The sequence below is a fragment of the Bidens hawaiensis genome, unplaced genomic scaffold (assembly GCF_021521415.1).
Source record: "Bidens hawaiensis isolate Kalapana, Puna unplaced genomic scaffold, B.hawaiensis_p1.1 tig00004838_1, whole genome shotgun sequence".
In the NCBI taxonomy this organism is placed as follows: domain Eukaryota; kingdom Viridiplantae; phylum Streptophyta; class Magnoliopsida; order Asterales; family Asteraceae; genus Bidens; species Bidens hawaiensis.
This window is the reverse complement of record NW_027491302.1, coordinates 120,995-138,465: the sequence shown is the minus strand read 5'-3', so window position 1 is coordinate 138,465 and position 17,471 is coordinate 120,995. Positions and strand designations below refer to the sequence as shown.

The 17,471-nt window shown below is 36.9% G+C and overlaps 2 protein-coding genes across 3 annotated transcripts; one reads left to right on the top strand and one right to left on the bottom strand.

The window, feature by feature from the left end:
• The first annotated feature begins 1,610 nt into the window (after positions 1 to 1,610).
• LOC143628172 (amino acid transporter AVT6A-like) lies at positions 1,611 to 5,128 on the top strand. The gene is made up of 5 exons (XM_077097823.1): positions 1,611 to 2,037; positions 2,673 to 2,825; positions 2,910 to 3,113; positions 3,780 to 4,245; positions 4,972 to 5,128. Exons 1-5 carry the CDS (start codon positions 1,611 to 1,613, stop codon positions 5,108 to 5,110), a joined length of 1,389 nt encoding a protein of 462 aa, XP_076953938.1. The 3' UTR covers positions 5,111 to 5,128.
• A 71-nt stretch (positions 5,129 to 5,199) lies between these two features.
• Positions 5,200 to 16,956, bottom strand: LOC143628189 (uncharacterized). 2 transcript variants are annotated; one of them, XM_077097836.1, is made up of 16 exons: positions 16,861 to 16,956; positions 15,947 to 16,065; positions 15,701 to 15,746; positions 15,408 to 15,480; positions 15,271 to 15,328; positions 15,081 to 15,176; positions 14,863 to 14,980; positions 14,523 to 14,789; positions 14,340 to 14,441; positions 12,640 to 12,997; positions 12,456 to 12,569; positions 10,982 to 11,801; positions 10,680 to 10,899; positions 10,476 to 10,595; positions 8,953 to 9,720; positions 5,200 to 8,233 (listed from the first exon to the last, which is right to left on the bottom strand). In XM_077097836.1, exons 1-16 carry the CDS (start codon positions 16,954 to 16,956, stop codon positions 5,228 to 5,230), a joined length of 6,381 nt encoding a protein of 2,126 aa, XP_076953951.1. In that variant the 3' UTR covers positions 5,200 to 5,227. The 2 variants fall into 2 exon arrangements, with proteins under 2 accessions (XP_076953951.1, XP_076953952.1); XM_077097837.1 differs by lacking the exon at positions 8,953 to 9,720 and having other exon boundaries at positions 16,861 to 16,953.
• Between the last annotated feature and the right edge of the window lie 515 nt (positions 16,957 to 17,471).

Below are 17,471 nucleotides of genomic sequence, written 5' to 3'. Positions count from 1 at the left end.
CCCAAATCTCGTCTTTTACCTGACTTTCTTTCGAAATCTCGTCTTTATTCTTATCTTTTCCCAATGCATCTTGACAGTCCAAATTATAAAAGATTTTGAAAAAAAATGGCTATTTTAAAACTTATCTCACTAAAAGGGATTATTTTGGGAATTTTCCCATTAAAAACACCTCAAGACATAAGTTTGTTATTTTATGTGAGCATGTGTCATGGGTTTTCCTTAAAAATTTTATACAATGAAAATCAGCAAATACAAACGGTTTAAGATTTATATTTTCATTTTTGGATGAATTACATGGTTTTTTTTAATCTTTCGAACGGCAAATAAAAGGCAGTTACAAGAAAAAGGCGGGGACTTTTATCCTATCAGGCTAATAATAACTAATAACTTGCTCTCTCTATTGCTTATCCACCAAAACGAATAGTTGAAAAGATAGTTGAAACTAAGACAGTTTCTTTTTTTTCCTGAGAAAACCACTCTGTTCTTATATTTTTAAATAACCCACCAAGCTAAGAGTATGGTGCCGTGAATTAGTTTTCTCATCTTATACTTTGTATGTCTAGGAACTCTAATCGTGTTGGTGGGATTTTTAGTATAGATTGAGGGGTAGTCTCATGTGCATCTTTTTTTTTGTTTTCTTGTATTCAAGATCAAACTTTATGTTAAATATAGGATTTCGACCAGAGTTAGGGGGTGTTTGGGATTCTTTATTTTATCTCCTTACAACTTTTTATTAAGTTAATAAATTACAAAAATGTAACTTATTGAACTTTTTCTCTCACAATATAAGCAATCCCAAACACCTTCAAAAAATTTATAATTATAAGTTGATGAAAAAAAACACCTTATTACCTCTAGAATATTAATTCCGATACTCCCAATTGTGGCCTTAGGACAAAAAAAAATAAAATTGTATCGTATTTATGGAGACATATATGTCGTTCTTTTTGTCCTGTTTTACATTGTTACCACGTAGGATTCAAACAAACATTATTTTTCTCAGAAAATAAGGAATACAACCGCCACATCTTATAACATCATGCATGAATTCACTCTTTCACTCCCGCCACATCATCCTCGATAGCGACACCAGTGGATGGCATCAACTCAACCAACTTCTTAATTTCACTCCTAATTTGTTATTATGTAATTACTCAATTAAACCCACTGCATATATATATATATATATATACATATATAAACCCACTTCATTTTCACAATCCAAAGCCTCGCAGTTTTTCTTCCATTTTTACCAACTTCTTAGTCCGGGTTTAAGAAACCCACATCCAATTCAAGTTAACTGACTGTTCGTAATCCAATTCATACGCTTTCAGGTTCCATTTTGACTTTTTATACTAATCTTGAACTGGGTTGTATTGTATGTAACTCAATCAATTATGCAGTGTCATTTTTATTCTATTTTGACTTCTCCTATAATAATCTTGGATTGGGTTTTATGTAATTCAATCAATTTTGCAAGTCATTTGATTCAATTTTGACTTTTCTTATAATAATCCTGAACTGGGGTTTATGTAGTTTGATCAATTTTGAAGTTATTAATAATAATATCAGTAATTTGGATTGACTTCCAGGGTTTTGACTATCAGAAGATGACAATTAGAACCGGAAACCACGCGAAAGAAACGAGATCAAGAACCAGCAATCAAACAGTTAACGAGAAATCGCCATTGTTGCCCACCACGAAAACCGAAGAAGCGGGCTTTGAGGAATTCAATGGAGCTTCATTTACCGGTGCAGTGTTTAATCTCTCAACCACCATTGTGGGAGCTGGAATTATGGCTTTGCCTGCAAACATGAAAATTCTGGGGCTTGTACCGGGAATCGCTTTGATAATTTTCATGGCATTTTTGACCGATGCGTCGATTGATCTGTTGATTCGGTTCAGTCGGGCCGGGAGGTCGGTTTCGTATGGAGGAGCCATGGGTGATGCTTTTGGAAATGTTGGTAGAATATTGTTGCAAGTTTGTGTTATGGTTAATAACATTGGTGTGCTTATTGTTTACATGATTATTATCGGTATGTTTCGGTTTCAAATTCGTAACAATTTAGTCTTTTTGTAATCCAACTCTCCCGTGTTGACTGGACAACTATATTTAACACTAGGTTTTATCCCCCGTATTACGGGGGTTATTTTGATTTTTCGTTTCTAATATTTATATATTTTTTTGGATTTTAATTTTATTTATTGTAAGGAAGTTAATAATACTTAGGTTTTAATGATGAAAGCGTTTCACAAATAAATGAGATGTTATAACTCGTTTAAAAGCTATATGGGTTTGGTGTGACCCATAACCCATGTATTTTTTTTACTGTAGAATTGTTTCTTAATTATAAATAAAATGTTTTTTTTTAAATGGATATTACTTTTTAGTATATCCATATTTTATAGGATTTACATATCAAATATTTAGTAACATTAATTTATAATTTAATGAGATGTTATAACCCGTTTAAGGGTTATCTGTGTTTGGTGAGACTCATACTAGTTAATTCGGGTCAAATGAATGAGAAACCTCTATTTACAAATAAAGCAATCTGGTGGCTTGAGAGAATGTAGGGAGCAACCAGAGAGCTTTTAAAGGTTCCGTTTATATATATTTAAGATAAAGTTTGATTTTGGTTTTAATTTTGATTTAAATTGTGTTTTTTAGGTGATGTGCTATCTGGAACAACCTCAGATGGTGTTCATCATGCGGGTGTGATACAAGGTTGGTTCGGCGAACACTGGTGGAATGGTCGGTTCTTTGTTCTTCTTGTTACTACACTCGGGATATTTGCCCCGTTAGCAAGCCTAAAGCGCATTGGTTGGTATTTTGTTATTATTTGGCAAGTTTTATGGATCGAAGTTTATATTTTGTTTGTGATAATCGATATGTTTATTTTTGCAGATTCGTTGAGATATACGTCTGCATTATCAGTAGCACTTGCAGTAGTGTTTTTGGTGATCACTGCTGGAATTACCACCTTCAAATTGATAGCTGGAAGTGTTATGATGCCTAAATTGTTTCCTGATATTGTGGATTTCACATCCGTGTTTAATCTCTTCACTGTTGTCCCAGTTCTTGTCACGGCTTACATTTGTCATTATAACGGTATTTATGCGTAGGGTGCTAACTGTGTCAGGTTGGCAAGATGAATCGATGAACCAAACACGACCGGTTTAACTTGTTTAACTTAACTGCTCAAATTGGTAGATGTGTTGACGAGTTGTATTCGAGTTATAAACGTGTGAAATGGGTTGGAGGGTTGAAATAATTGGGTTAAACAGGTCGGTGGTCGACTTGGTTAATTAATTGGGTCGATGGTAGTTAAACGTGTTAGGCCAACCTGAATACGACCGTTAAAGTTAGGAGAAACCGAAATAACCAAAGTGTAACCGGAATATCTGAAGTAATAGAACCGAAATAACTGAACCCAATAAAAAACTGAAGGTTTGGTTTAATGTTTTTCGAAAGACCGAACATTTTGGTTCAATTTTTATATCAACAAAAACTGAACTTAACCAAACAGAAAAAAAGTGACTTATGTAATTAATAAATGGTATAGCCTTAAAATTTACATTCATAATAATCGGTTAATCTTTATTTAGCCAAAAAAATTTTATGTCGAAAGTTCTAGGCCGAGTTCATTATTTTGGGCCATTTTTTCCGGCTCAACATTTTCAAGCTCAAACGAGAAACCAAAAAACTGAACTCATTGTGAAAACCAAAAATCAAAAAATATTTAGTTTAATTATTTTCATGTTTTATATTTTGCAGTTCACTCAATTGATAACGAACTTGAAGACAACACTAAAATAAAATCAGTTGTTAGAACGTCGCTTAGTCTTTGTTCCTCTGTTTATGTGATGACAAGCCTTTTCGGGTTTCTCTTATTCGGGGGCGGAACACTTGATGATGTACTTGCAAACTTTGACACAAATCTTGGAATCCCGTATAGCTCGTTACTAAACGATGCTGTTCGTGTTAGTTACGCAGTCCATTTGATGCTCATTTTTCCTATCGTGTTCTTCCCGTTAAGACTGAATTTGGACGGCCTACTTTTCCCACGTAAAGGCCCGTTAGTCTCGGATAATTTAAGATTTGCATCGATCACGATTGGTCTTATTGGGCTCATATTTCTGGGTGCAAATTTCATTCCAAGCATTTGGGACGCTTTTCAGTTTACCGGAGCAACTGCTGCTGTTTGTATCGGGTTTATCTTTCCAGCTGCCATCACTCTCGGGTAAGTTGTTATTGTGTACTTAGTTTAGTTGTGTGCCCAAGTGCCTAGGTGAAAATGGCCCAAGCCGCTTGTGAACTACTTTAGATCATTTCACGAGCCGAGCTTACATGAGCTAGACCCTAAAATAAGCCTTTTTTATTTAATAAACGAGTCTGAACCCGTGCTACACTTATCTGACTGCTTGAGTTGACTTGTGAGCTCTAAAGAGCCTATTATTTGTATAAGCCTATTATTTGTATAATTTTAATTTAATGTGTTTAATAAATATTTCTATAATAATTAATATATGATAAAAATAACTGTATAATATGTATTATGTATAAAATTATAAATGTATATAAATTAATTATTAAACAATAAACAAGTGAAACTCCACTTGAAATCTACTTTTGAGCTAAACTTGAGCCTTAGAAATAAAGCTTGGGACTAATAAGCTTTATTTAATAAACAAGCCTGCTTCACTTATATAATAAGCATATTATTATCTTATTTATATAACATATTCAATATATATATATATATAATTATAACTAAAATATATATAAAAAAACAGATATAAATGCATATAAATTAGTTATTAAATAATGAGTTGAGCTCGAACTTGATAACTGCTCACGAGTCAGTCTCGAGCTTTACAATTAGAGCTCAAAATTAGTTGAGGTCTGACTCAGCTCGTTTACAACCTGCACGAGAGAGAATCTTGATAACTTTTGTTTTAAATATCAGGGATCGGTATGGAATAGCAAGTAAGAGGGACAAATTCTTGTGTGTTTTCATGATCGTTCTTGCAGTTTTCTCGAACGTTGTGGCTGTTTACAGTGATGCATTGGCTTTGTTCAAGAAGAATGGGCCAAGCACCGATTGAACTGTAAAGAGTGTGATTGTGTTTTCGATTGTTATCTTGTTTGCTCTGTATATGTATCGGTTCTTAAATATTATATAACTTAAACCAATGTACCCAACATACATAACCTTAAAAGATTCAAGTGTTACCAATAGTAGTCACAAAAGGCACCAATCTTTTATGATCTCTTCTTTTCCCAAGTGCACAATTATCCAGCACGCGCTCAAGGATCAATCGCGTGTTCTGCAAAGCCAACTCCCTAGGTGAAACACCCGACTCAGAAAGGTTAGCTGGTGCAGCCATGGACCCCGGTCCAAACCCTAAACCCATAGCCTGTTGTAGCGGTCCACTTCGAGCCTTAAAAGATGATTGAGGAAACAGAACCTTATCCTCGGTTACACCAAGCCCATTCTCGTAAACTAGATCATGGTTGTGTGTCCCAGTTTTGGAGTTGCAACTTTGTAGAAGCGCTTCAAGTACGCTTAACGCTTCCCAACATAGTGTGCTTTCAACCAATTGGGAAACAATTGCGTACATATGCGGGCTTTGAGCAGCATCCATTGGCGTGTGTTGAAGCAACGCTTTCATTAATAACAGGATCACTCGTTGATACTCAACGGGCCCACGTTCTAGAAGCTTAAGCAAATGCCCGAATGCTAAAGCTGAGTGCTTTGGTAGCCACTCGCTGCATAATAATGGCGACACACAAGCGAGTAGATTGTCGATCGTTTTAATCTCTCCTTGTGAATACGCCATGAAAATCGTCGCTAATTCGTTTAACGATTTTGCACGACACCAAATAGCTAAGTTTGTTGAAACATTACAGGCGGGCCCAACCACCGTATCTTGGTTTAGTTGTAAACATAGCCATGGGAGCAGCCCGATGATGTGCATCAAGAGTCTTGTTTCTGGGTCCCCAAATATTGAGTCACACGAATGGACGGTTATCCGGGACAGAACCTCAATTGACACACCGTGGCTCACGGTCGACATTAACCCTTTGAGCACAAGTGGCTGCACGCCTTCAAAAGCCGGAACTTTCCCGCCAACGGCTTCAGACTCGGTTTTCAAAAAGTTGGTGTCGGAAACGCTATTATCGAGCTCGTCTCGTGGCATGCTTGAGAGAAGCACATTTTCGGTGGTTCGGTCGCGAAACGATAATCGATCAATGACGCGTGCAAACAGCTCAAGAACCTGGCAATAAACGTGAACAAAGTCGGTATGCATCATGGCGACACACCCCCAGAAAAGCTGCGGGTAAAGAATCACCTTCTCGGGTTCCATATTCTCCACCATTACTTGCAATGTCAAAAGAATTTCCATAACGAACCCAAGAACCGACGGGACGGGATTTGCTAAACATCTATGAAGACATCGAAGAAGCGAGACACATGCATCGTTAGTTACACGGGGTCTTAACGCACGGTATATTTGGTGGGACCGACACGATAAATGTCTCGACGTGCACTCCATGGCCCACTTTAACGCCTCGGCTCCCCACGTCTCTCTAAGGTCACCTTGAAAGAATATAGCATCCACCATGCTTTGAACGAGTGCTGACAATAACGCTGCACTCGGGAGCTCAATTTTGACCAGTGTCGGGTCCTCATTTTCCCACATCATCGTCCCGCGTTTCGACTGGACGTACTTTATTAAACTCACGACTTGTTGCTTATTCTCACCATCACTATTTTCAACATCATAGAGCTCCAAATGTCGGCCCGCGAGAGAATATAATAAGTTAACAAGCAAATGTTGGCAATGTTCTAGAACAATGTCCTCTGAGCTATCCATTGAGACAAACGTGACGTGAAAAAGTAACGGTAAATGTTCTCGGAAATCTTCGTCATTCTCATAAGCGATTTCAGCAAGTAATATTAACGCGATATCGGCATGGGTTAACGAGCGCAGTTGATGCCCTTGTAAAGCCGAGTGAAGCTCCTTGGCGTTTACACCATGGGTCCCACCATGCATACCGTCAATTTCAGAATTTGGAGTGTCGATTAAGTAGTCTCCGCTGTCACGTGACATGTGTCGGCTTCGAATACTCCCATTCACGCTTCGAACACCCATTAACGGTCCCGACATGTTGACTAAAGCCGGAATGAGTTGACCTGACCGCCCAGCGGTCACAGGGACCACGTTTTTGGGAGCCATTGGAGTCAATGGACCTGAAGCACTCCGCGCGGCTACGCTCATGGGTCGCCAGCTTAAGCTTCCACTTGTATTATTCCTTAATGGACCGTCAAGTGACCCGCGAACCAGTAACGGTGACATATGTGGCTGGTTATCAACTGCTGCAACCTGGGCCACTGATGAGCTCTGAGAGAATTCCAAAACATGGTTCGCGTTCGGTTCACCTTTGTCGGTTGGTCTAAGCGAGTCCATGCTATCTTCGAGCATACGTTGAGCCAATTGGTAAACCAAGTGATCAATGGTCCCTTGAGGACATATCCGAGCTAGATATAAACTCACTCGTTTAGCAACCGAGAAATATGTAGCGAACGCGCCGGTTATTTCAGCAGACGCGTTTGAATCACAATCTTCAATCCCTTTAGTGATTAAAAAATCCAAAACCGGACTTATGTTCTTGGTCTTACTTGCGATCGTACTCCAAAGCTTCTCAATTTCATCGGGAAACTGATCACCGTGCCGCCACGTGACATAATAAAGACTTTTTAATAACCGCTCGCTCCACCCGGAATCTTTAAGTTTCCAGAAATTAAGATTCTCGATCCATGGAGCCATGCATGTTAGAACCTGATGTTGAGCGATTATATCAACCGCGTCGAGTTGCCTCTGCATTATTTCCTCACAAAGAAGCTGACTCAGCTCGGGATGATCTTTTGCAAGTTTACAAGATAATTTGTACTGAAACTGTTGATAAGAATCTGGAAGGTTCCCGACAACTGCGGCCCGGTAACTCCCCGACCCCTCGATTTTATCTTCGGCCCATTCGCGAACTGATAGCGTTTCGAGCATCTGTAACGCATCATCGCGAATCTGTCTGGACGGGTCCACCACTTTGTAAAGTATCAAACTTAGAAGTCTTTGAATTTCACATTTAGGTATCTCTTCCCGCATGTACACTTCAGCTAGCACACTGAAGTAACCATCTGCTATGGCTGCATCAGAATAGTAGCACTGAAACATGAGAGAAAAAAGTTAAAGGTATACTAGTCAATACACCAAACATATTAGAAACCTAACAGAAGTTTAGTAGGGGTGTGGGGTGTGCACTAAACTGGAAAAATCGATCCAAAACTGAAGAAACCAAACCAAAATAACCAAACCGAAAAGAAACTGAGGGTTTGGTTTTATGTTTACGTAAAAACTGAACTTTCAGTTCATTTTTGGCTTTGTATGTAATAAAAACTGAAAAAACTGACCAAAAGTTATAGATTTTAATTTTCTATTTAAAATTATAAGTAATTTATAAGAATTTAATTATAGTGTAAATTATTTTAGCCCAAATGTGTGTGTGTGTATAATTATTAGTTAACAAAAAAATTAGGCACAAATTCATTATTTCGGACCAAGTTTTCTTTTTTTTTTTGACACAAAATTTTAAGCCCAAATGGCAAAACTGAATAAACCGGAACTGAACCGAACCCACAAAAACTGATTAACCCAAAACATATGGTTTTCAAAATTCAAAAACCGAAGATTCGGTTTTTGGCTTGGTTTTGAGCCCAAAACAGACCGACGCACACTCCTAGCCTTAAACCCCAAATTTGTTAAAAAACCGGAACCATAAAAAATTAAAACTTGTGACTTTCAAAACTTAGTATCCAAATGTGTGACTTTGACCAAACCACAGGGACCATTTGTGCATTTAATGAATATTATAAATTATATCGGACCTGATCGATGCAGGCGGGAAACAAGTCCAAATTAGTAAGAAGAAGATTCTTCAAAGCCATTTTAGCAAGCGAGACACGAACATGACCACCGCGATTCCGATCACGTCCCGTGGCTCGACCGCCTTCGGTGTATTTATTATAAGACGGGGTTCTTGGGTCAACGGGTGAGTAACCGAACGGGGCCCGTGGTGTGGGTTCAATGAAGAGGCTATTAATCCAAGCTATAACCCGACCACTCATTTTTCTTGCATTATCATCAAAGCACGGCCCATATAACAATGAAGCCATGGCATTCATGGAAGCCCATTGAATGGCTTCAACTTGTTCAGTTACTTCTTTATCGAACGAGATTTTATCGTTGGAGTCTTTTGACCGAGTGTGTTGACTAGATTTGTAACGTTCGACTTCACGTCGGTAATCGCTTGCACTGTCTTGACTCCATGTGGTACCGGATTCATCACACCACGAGTGGAGAAGGTCAAATAATCGTTTTCGGGTTTTCTGGTCAAATTTGTCGGATTTTGAGTCAACAAACTCGGGAGCCAGTGAGCGTAGTATGCATGCAAGTGAATAACGAAGCGGTTGTATTTCTTGAAAGTTTTCAGGAGGTGAACTTGAGATTAATCGTGTGGTTTCATCTATATACTTCATGTAATGAAGACGGAAAACCGGCTTGCGGTTTAGCATCCCAGGCCAAATGTTTTCAGCAACGGTTCGATATATATTTGCAATGCGGATCCGGAGGTCTTCACGGCGAGGCTTTTGACTCTGCATCAACACAAGTTAGGATGGTTATATAATTGGAACCATACACTTATGAATAAACCAAAAAATCCTTAAAAAAAAAACAACGAACCAAACTAAGCAAACCAAAACAAAAACCGACGGTTTGGTTTTATGTTTTCGTAAAAACCAAACTTTTGGTTCAGTTTCAGTTTTGCATGTAATTGAAACCAAAAAAAAGGAGCCTAACCCAATTTATGGATATTCATTTTTTATTTTGAATTCTTAGTAATTTATAAGCTAATGAATAGTGTAACCAAAATATTTTACCTAAAATGTATAAGAATAATTAATTGTTAAATAACAAAAAATTTAGGATCAAATTCATAATCTTAAACCATTTTTTTTCTGTCCAAAAAGTTCAGGTTCAAATAAAAAAATCGAACCAGACCCAAACTGAAAACCGAAAAACCAATATTTCAGTTTTAGATTGGTTTTAGCCCAAAACTGACCCATGCACACCCCTAGTTTGATATGAGCTGTGACTTATCATAAACAGGTCAAATAAAAATCATCTATTAAGGGAAATGGGTGAAACAGGACACAAATACCCCAAACTCTATTTCTAATGCATAAAGCTTCCTAAATTATTATAGTAAGATTCAGATTTTATTACTGTTTTAACTCGTTTCAACCAAACCCATACTATAAATGAACCATTTCAACCTAACCCATTTTGACCCGTTAGCCAACCCGCTTAATGTTAATAATAATAATAATATAAAAATAATATTCCGTACCTTCCATTTTGGTTTTCCGTCTGTTTCCAAAGAAATCTCTTCCATGAAAGATGCAAGCTCACTGAACATTATTTCACACACTTCCAGATGCGAGTGCCCGAGAGCCATTGTTGCTGCATGCTGAAATGTAACAAGAATTAAATAAAAAGGGATAAAAAACGCATCCACTTGTTCATATAAACTATAAAGTTGTTTAGGACTCACAACATGTGCTTCAGAACCAGACTTTAATGAAGGAAATATAAGACGAAACAGATCCCGTGTTGTTGCTGCACCGGATCCTTCCCTGCCAGGTGGACAAGAACACGCAAACATCGCATACATCAGCCACTGGTCTAGTTTACTGTCTGCTTCCTGAAACTGATGAGCTTTTCCACCCAATTCAACAGGCGTGATATACAAAAGTCGGTTAATAACCTCCATCCTAACAATATAAAAATACTCAAATTTCAAATTTCAGTTTTCAATTTTAAGAAAAGGCAAAACATACACAAAACTTTACTTACTTGGCTTCTTGAACAGACTGAGGGCACAACACTGCACTATATTTAACAAGCTCACTAAGACATCGAGCCCATCGATTCTTATCCGGGCTTTCAAAAAGTATTGACTGTATCGTTGCCTCGGGAGGTGCCATCTCAGCTTCCCGTTTAATATCAATCGGACGCCCGGAGTCCCAGTAGCAGGTTTGAACAATATCATCCCCGTTCTCTTCTAAAACATCAATTATAAATATCGGTTCGGCTTCATCTTTTGTTAAATGTGATCTTTCATATAGAGATAGGTTGCGTATATCATTTCGTAGGGCTCGTACGCAACCAAGTAACTCCAATGCCGTGTGTCGGATTTGACTATCAGCAGAGCTAAGGAAGATAAGACCAACAGAATCAATCTCTGAAGCGCGATACTCTATCGATTCGCCTTGATGAAACGAAGGTTTTTTAAACCCTAGTTTTTTCTGCACAGTTTTTGCGTGGGGAATATCTGTTTCGATGTCGGTATCGGAGAGACACGCTCTCCAAAACCGCATGAGTTCCAAAAGGCGTCCGAGTGATGTTTGGATGAGAAGCGGGAACTCGTCTGGTAATTGTAGAATGAAATTTGCCATGCCACGCATAACTGCAAATCGACGGTGTGCAAGGTGTTTGACAATTCGGTTAAGTACTTGGACCGCTTCCTCACGGACACCTGGGTCAATGCTTATTCCGTGTTGCGGTATAATCTCGGTTAATTTATCGGTTCTACCAACTTCTTCGATCAAATACGGTATGCACTTTAGAACCGAGCGGAACAGGTATCCTTGTGGTTTGTCCTTGATAACAGCATCTGGAGAAAATGTCACTTGTTACAGATCAGGTCATGTTTTGGGTCGACCCATGATATCTTTATTTACGAATATGAGTAATACCTAGTAACTTAGTAACCGTTTAAAAAATCAACTACTCAGATCTTTTTGCAATTCGTGTTATTTTAATTGTTTTCGTGTATTTATGTCATTCCCAATTAACAAACTTGGTTTTGTATGTTTAGCTCGAGATAAGATTAAGCGAATGGGAATAACTGGCGAATTGCCCAATAGAACTAATAAAATAAAAATGTTGGAAGAGAAGAGTAGACAAAAAGGTTCAAAAGGGAAATTAGTTTCGCTTTTAAAAGTAGTTACATTTAATATTAGAAATCAAAATATTAAACTTCAAATTTTAACCTTTTTCATATCTGAATCAAAATATTAACTTTGGTAAAAACTCTAAAATGGATTAATAGGTCAACCCACTTTTTAACGGGTCATACTCAGGATGACCTTTTTAACAAAACGGGTCATGTCAGCCGTATGCTAAAGAAACCTAACTCAGGACCATAGGGTAAAGACAAATATTATGCGTATACACGATAACAGCGATATTAATAATATCATATATATATATTTAACATAAATAAAGGAAATATGACCATACAAAATAGCGGCTATATAACAGTTACCTATAGTTGTCTTTGAAGAAGTAAGAAGTGCTTGACTATAAGCCCGATTGCATGATCTCAAAATAGACTCAATTGCAGCTTTAACTTTTGGAACATAATGACCCAAGTCATGAGCTGGTAAACAAAAAAAGTTAAAACAAGATCTTTAAAAGGATTTAAATTTCATAAACAAATGATTAATCACCATGTAGGATTTCCAAGCCGACGTGTTGGCTTGTGGGAGACATTGCAATGGCAAGTAAAGCACGAAGCCCAATAATCTTTGATTCACTCAGACTGTCTTGTTTCAACAATTCTAATATTACATGATTCATAGTAAAATCTAGGTTATGTTCAGCCATAGTGACACAAAACTCAACAACTTTATCGTGTTGCACGTCTTGTGTAAGCATTCCTTTCCTTAAAGTTGTCAAAAGCTGAGCTGTCACGCTGTCGAGGTAATCCCATACACAGTTTGGTCGTTGGGAATTCCCGTGAACACTTAAATAAAATCTTAAAACACGGTGAAGACAGTCCAGAGCCATGAAACGGTTGTTCTTGTCCTGTCAAAATAAACCTAAATTATGTCATCTGGCAAAGATATCTGTCGATGTCTTTCCAAAAGTTATATGATATTGAACAGTCGGACTCAAATTATCATTGTAATAAAATGAGTTGTAGAAGACAAGTGTTTTAATTGATTAATAAGGTGCTATGAGTGTTTGGAAAATTCTGGTACTTTAAGGAACTAACAGATAAAATTTAGGCCGTAAACGTACCGAACAAACAAGAACGGTGCATGTTCGTGCTCATTTAACTTTAACTGATTCGAACACAAGCAAATAAACAAACAAGTTTTCTCGTTCATTCATTAAGAAAATGAATGTATTCATGTTTGTTCACTAAAAGTATAAATGAACGGTTCACGAAAGTAAACAAATGAACACAACTGAACATAGATTGACGAACAAAACCTGAGCTAAATCCAATTAGAAGCAAGGTTGCAAAAGTCGCTAGCCGGACCCTAGGCGGTCGACTGAGGAGTTGGGTGTACTCAGAGTACTTGGGGAGTGCTCGGAGATGATAAATATGAAGAAAATTAATTTTTGGATATTATATATGTGTCAAATATCATTATTTTACTAATATTTATAACAAATATGCAAATATCAATATAAATAGAAGAAATACACAATAAATTATTCTAAGAATTACTAATCATTAATTAGAAAAATGATATTTGTTCTTAAATATTATAGAAATAAGAATTATGTTTTATTTTTTAAGTCAAAATCAACTCAAGTCCACCGACTAAATGTGATTCTAGCTGAGATTGATCATCTTTGATCGATTCTTAGTAACTAGGCGGAGTTAAAGAAACTCCCTTCGACGTACCTTGTAGTGAGTACTCGGGGAGTATTCGGCCTTGTAAACCTACTTTTACAACATTGATTAGAAGTAAATGTAAACAACATGTTGGGCCTAAAAAGTTAATAAAACTAGACTACATTGTAACGGGCGTAGAAAATTTAAATGAATAAAAATATAAACTAACAAAACAAAAATCAACGCAAATGAATAGACAAAAACGAATTTTAATGAATGAACAAAAACAAATGTTCACGAACATATATAAAACAAACTAGACATGTGTTCATGTTCTTTCGTTTATTAAATAAACGAACATGAACGAACTCCCTGCCGAACGGTTCACTGGAAGTTCGGTTCGTTTACAGGCCTTGATAAAATAACCTAAAATTGATAGAATAACCTAAAAAGATACATTTTGTTAAAATGAGTTATATCTGGGTAAAAGAAAGGGTAAATGGATAAATTTAGTTCTTCCCTAAAGGCCTAGATAATGATTTGATTAAATAAAAGGGTAAATAGGCATAATTAGTTTACCCTAAGATGCTTATACAGTTGTTCCATATGAGTACCAAAGTTATTAAGGAAAACCCCAGGGTCACCAAGACAAAGAAGCAAAGTCACCAACGGATAAGCAACCTAACATAAACGAACAAAAACCAGCATTGTTATAAACTCGTAATAAAAACTAATATAAGAAAATCATGTAACTAAACTTACAGCTATATGCTTGCTCTGTTTATCAGTCCAATTCATAAGCTGGACTCGTATCCGTGCAACGGCCTCATACCAGAGAGTAACCGCGGGGTCCACGCCAGGTGGAGGCCAGTTGCCTTTACCACCATCTGCAAGTGGTGCTAATATATTTGACAGCATATTACAAAGAGCATGATAAAGTTCACTCTTTCGTTTATGAGGTGCACGATTAAGTGGATTGGCCTTCGCTACAAAAGAAGCTGACGCGTTTAACGCACCCTCGGTCTTCACCTGGCAAAACGTGTATATTAGATTAGTATATTGTATTATTGTTCTCTCAAAAATATATAAAATTAAAATGTACCCCAAGTTTTAAATAGCGCATTCCGTTAATGATACTGAGGGTTTCACTTCTAGCAGCACTGGTATCGATTCGACGAGTATTGAGTTCCATAAAAAATCGCTCAGTTACAGAGCTAAACCTGTTGAAGGATAGCAAATGAAAATGAGTACATAGATATGAAACTTTTTACGGTTTATAAGTTGGGAACTGTGTCTAATTGAGAACTTTGTATGGTTAACCTGATTCTTGATAGAGCACCAAGGAGTTGTGCAACTAAGTCGAGAAGGAGACCACGCAAATCAACCAACGAAGGATATTCAACCTGACTAACAACCCTGCAACAAACAACTTTTCAAATTTGTAGTGGATCGATTATCTGGATAAAAAAATTGAAAGCAGATGAAAGTTATAGAGCCAATTTGGTGTTACCTGTCAGCATTTATCAGCCAATCAAACACGAAGTTTTCAAGTCCGGTCCAAAGTTTTTCTGTAGACACAGACGGTAAGCCTTAGGATATCATGACTTAACTAAAGAAAAAATGAAATTGATTATACAGATGCTGAACCTGTGAGTCCTTCTTGTGGGCAACACTCCACAAAGCGAATACATGCTGAGCAAAATATACACTCCACTGCAAGCTGCTCCATCAGGGGAGATAATAGTTAAAGATCAGATGATGCATTCAAATCTCAGAACAATCACTGTTTTGTTCATGCTGTTCTCGAATTTAATCAAACACATTTAGCCTATCTATTGTTTTCCAGTTAATAACATGGTATCAATAGCAGAAAGGTTAAATGATGCATTCTTAAACAAGGTAAATAGCCAGAGTGGCCTTCAGGGTCAAGGCATACAAACCTTTCTTTGGAATGTAGATGCATCATTTGCGCCTTTTGGGGACTCCCTGAAAAAAAAAAAAAAAAAAAAACAAGATATCACATGGTCAAACCACATACAAAAACAGTCATGCGATGCATGTCTCTTAAACCAGTCGGTGAAAATATCAAAGAAAAAAAATACCCATGAATCATATACATGTATAAATGAAAAAATATTCATCAAAGACACATGTTTGCACAATAACAATAGAGTTTACAGACTCACGTTTCTCTCCAGCGTAGAAGTGCTTCAAGAAGAGGTACAGGTGTGTGTCGCGCCACCATAGCTAAGGAATCCAATACTTGCTCATAGGCAGGGTCTGACGGCCTAAGGTATTGTCCATCCTGTAGTTTCCCGCATTTAATAAAGAAATAAATCATCAAAAAACGTTCATATGAACCAACTTTTGAGTATAAAGAATAGCGCACACAAAACAAAATATAAAAACATTCTTTTATGGCTACAAAACAAATACCATAGAAGCGTCCAGGAGCCATAAACTTTAACAAAAAAATCAATCTGAAACTAAGTGCAAACAAACTTTCACATGCTCCTTAGTCCTTTTGCCCAATTGTAAAGGTCAATTATAAATCAAGGTCTCAGCATTTACTACAATAACTTCCTTACAATTAGCATCAACACCCTTACCACTTTCAAGGTGTTGACTGCAGATGTTAACTAAAACCAGTCTTTTACTTAATGAGAAGCAAGAGTCTCATTATGAAACTCAGTCCATTGTTCATAGCTACTTTTAAGTGTGACATTATATAGCATGTTAGCTCAGTTAAAAGTCAGCTAATAGTAAATAATCAATAACTTTGTTTACGGTTTTGCCCCTAGTCATAACATGAAATGATACGCCCTTGAAAAAACCTATAATAACAGATGCCTGAAAAGATTAGCTTCACATTAGCCTACAACGAACGAATCATTTTTTTTCACTTGAATAATGAGTTGTACCTATGTATATGCTAGATCCATCTAAAACTAAAGTCCTCTATGCATAAGTAGAAGCAGATACTATACTAGAACCCTGTATGACTATAATAATAATAATAATCTTCTAATTGGAAACCTAATTATTATGAGGTGAGGTTATAATTGAAAGTAAAAGAGAATGTAGATAGATAAGATAATACCTGTGCTTGTGCAGTTTCAATTCGGCGTCTGGCAAGTGGAAGAAAGCGTTGCAGCAGTGCATCCACAATCAGCTTCGCGGCAATACCTACCTTCATAATTGCAGTACCAGTTTTCAGTTGATAATCAGCTTCATCAGAAAAGCCCTAATTTAGTTCCCTAAAAGCGAGTTAGCTTTGGCTACAGATGGAATCGTGTGTGATCTGGAATGAAAGCTTAAAACAGTTGATTAGTTTGACTATAGCTTCATTTTGGGAGCCTTTTTCACCATTCATGACGACTGCAGACCTCAACCGTCTCAGTCTTTACCAGATTAATATTAATATTCTGCTTTCCAACTATGTTCTATCTGTACACAACTTTTTAACATTTGTAAGACTCAACCGACGGCCCCAATAACCGTAGAAAAACACAAGTAAAAATGTTAAATCCGCGTTAATTTGTGAAGTTCGTTTATGAGATTTCAAGTATTCAAGATAATAAATGTTTGTTGTAATTTTTTTCCCTCAAAATTGATTGCTGGTTACTTCATTATTAGACTCGGACTCAATAGTACTTTATTAGATTATTTAATGTTTAATAAACTTGTTTCAGATTTCTTTTGTACTTACGA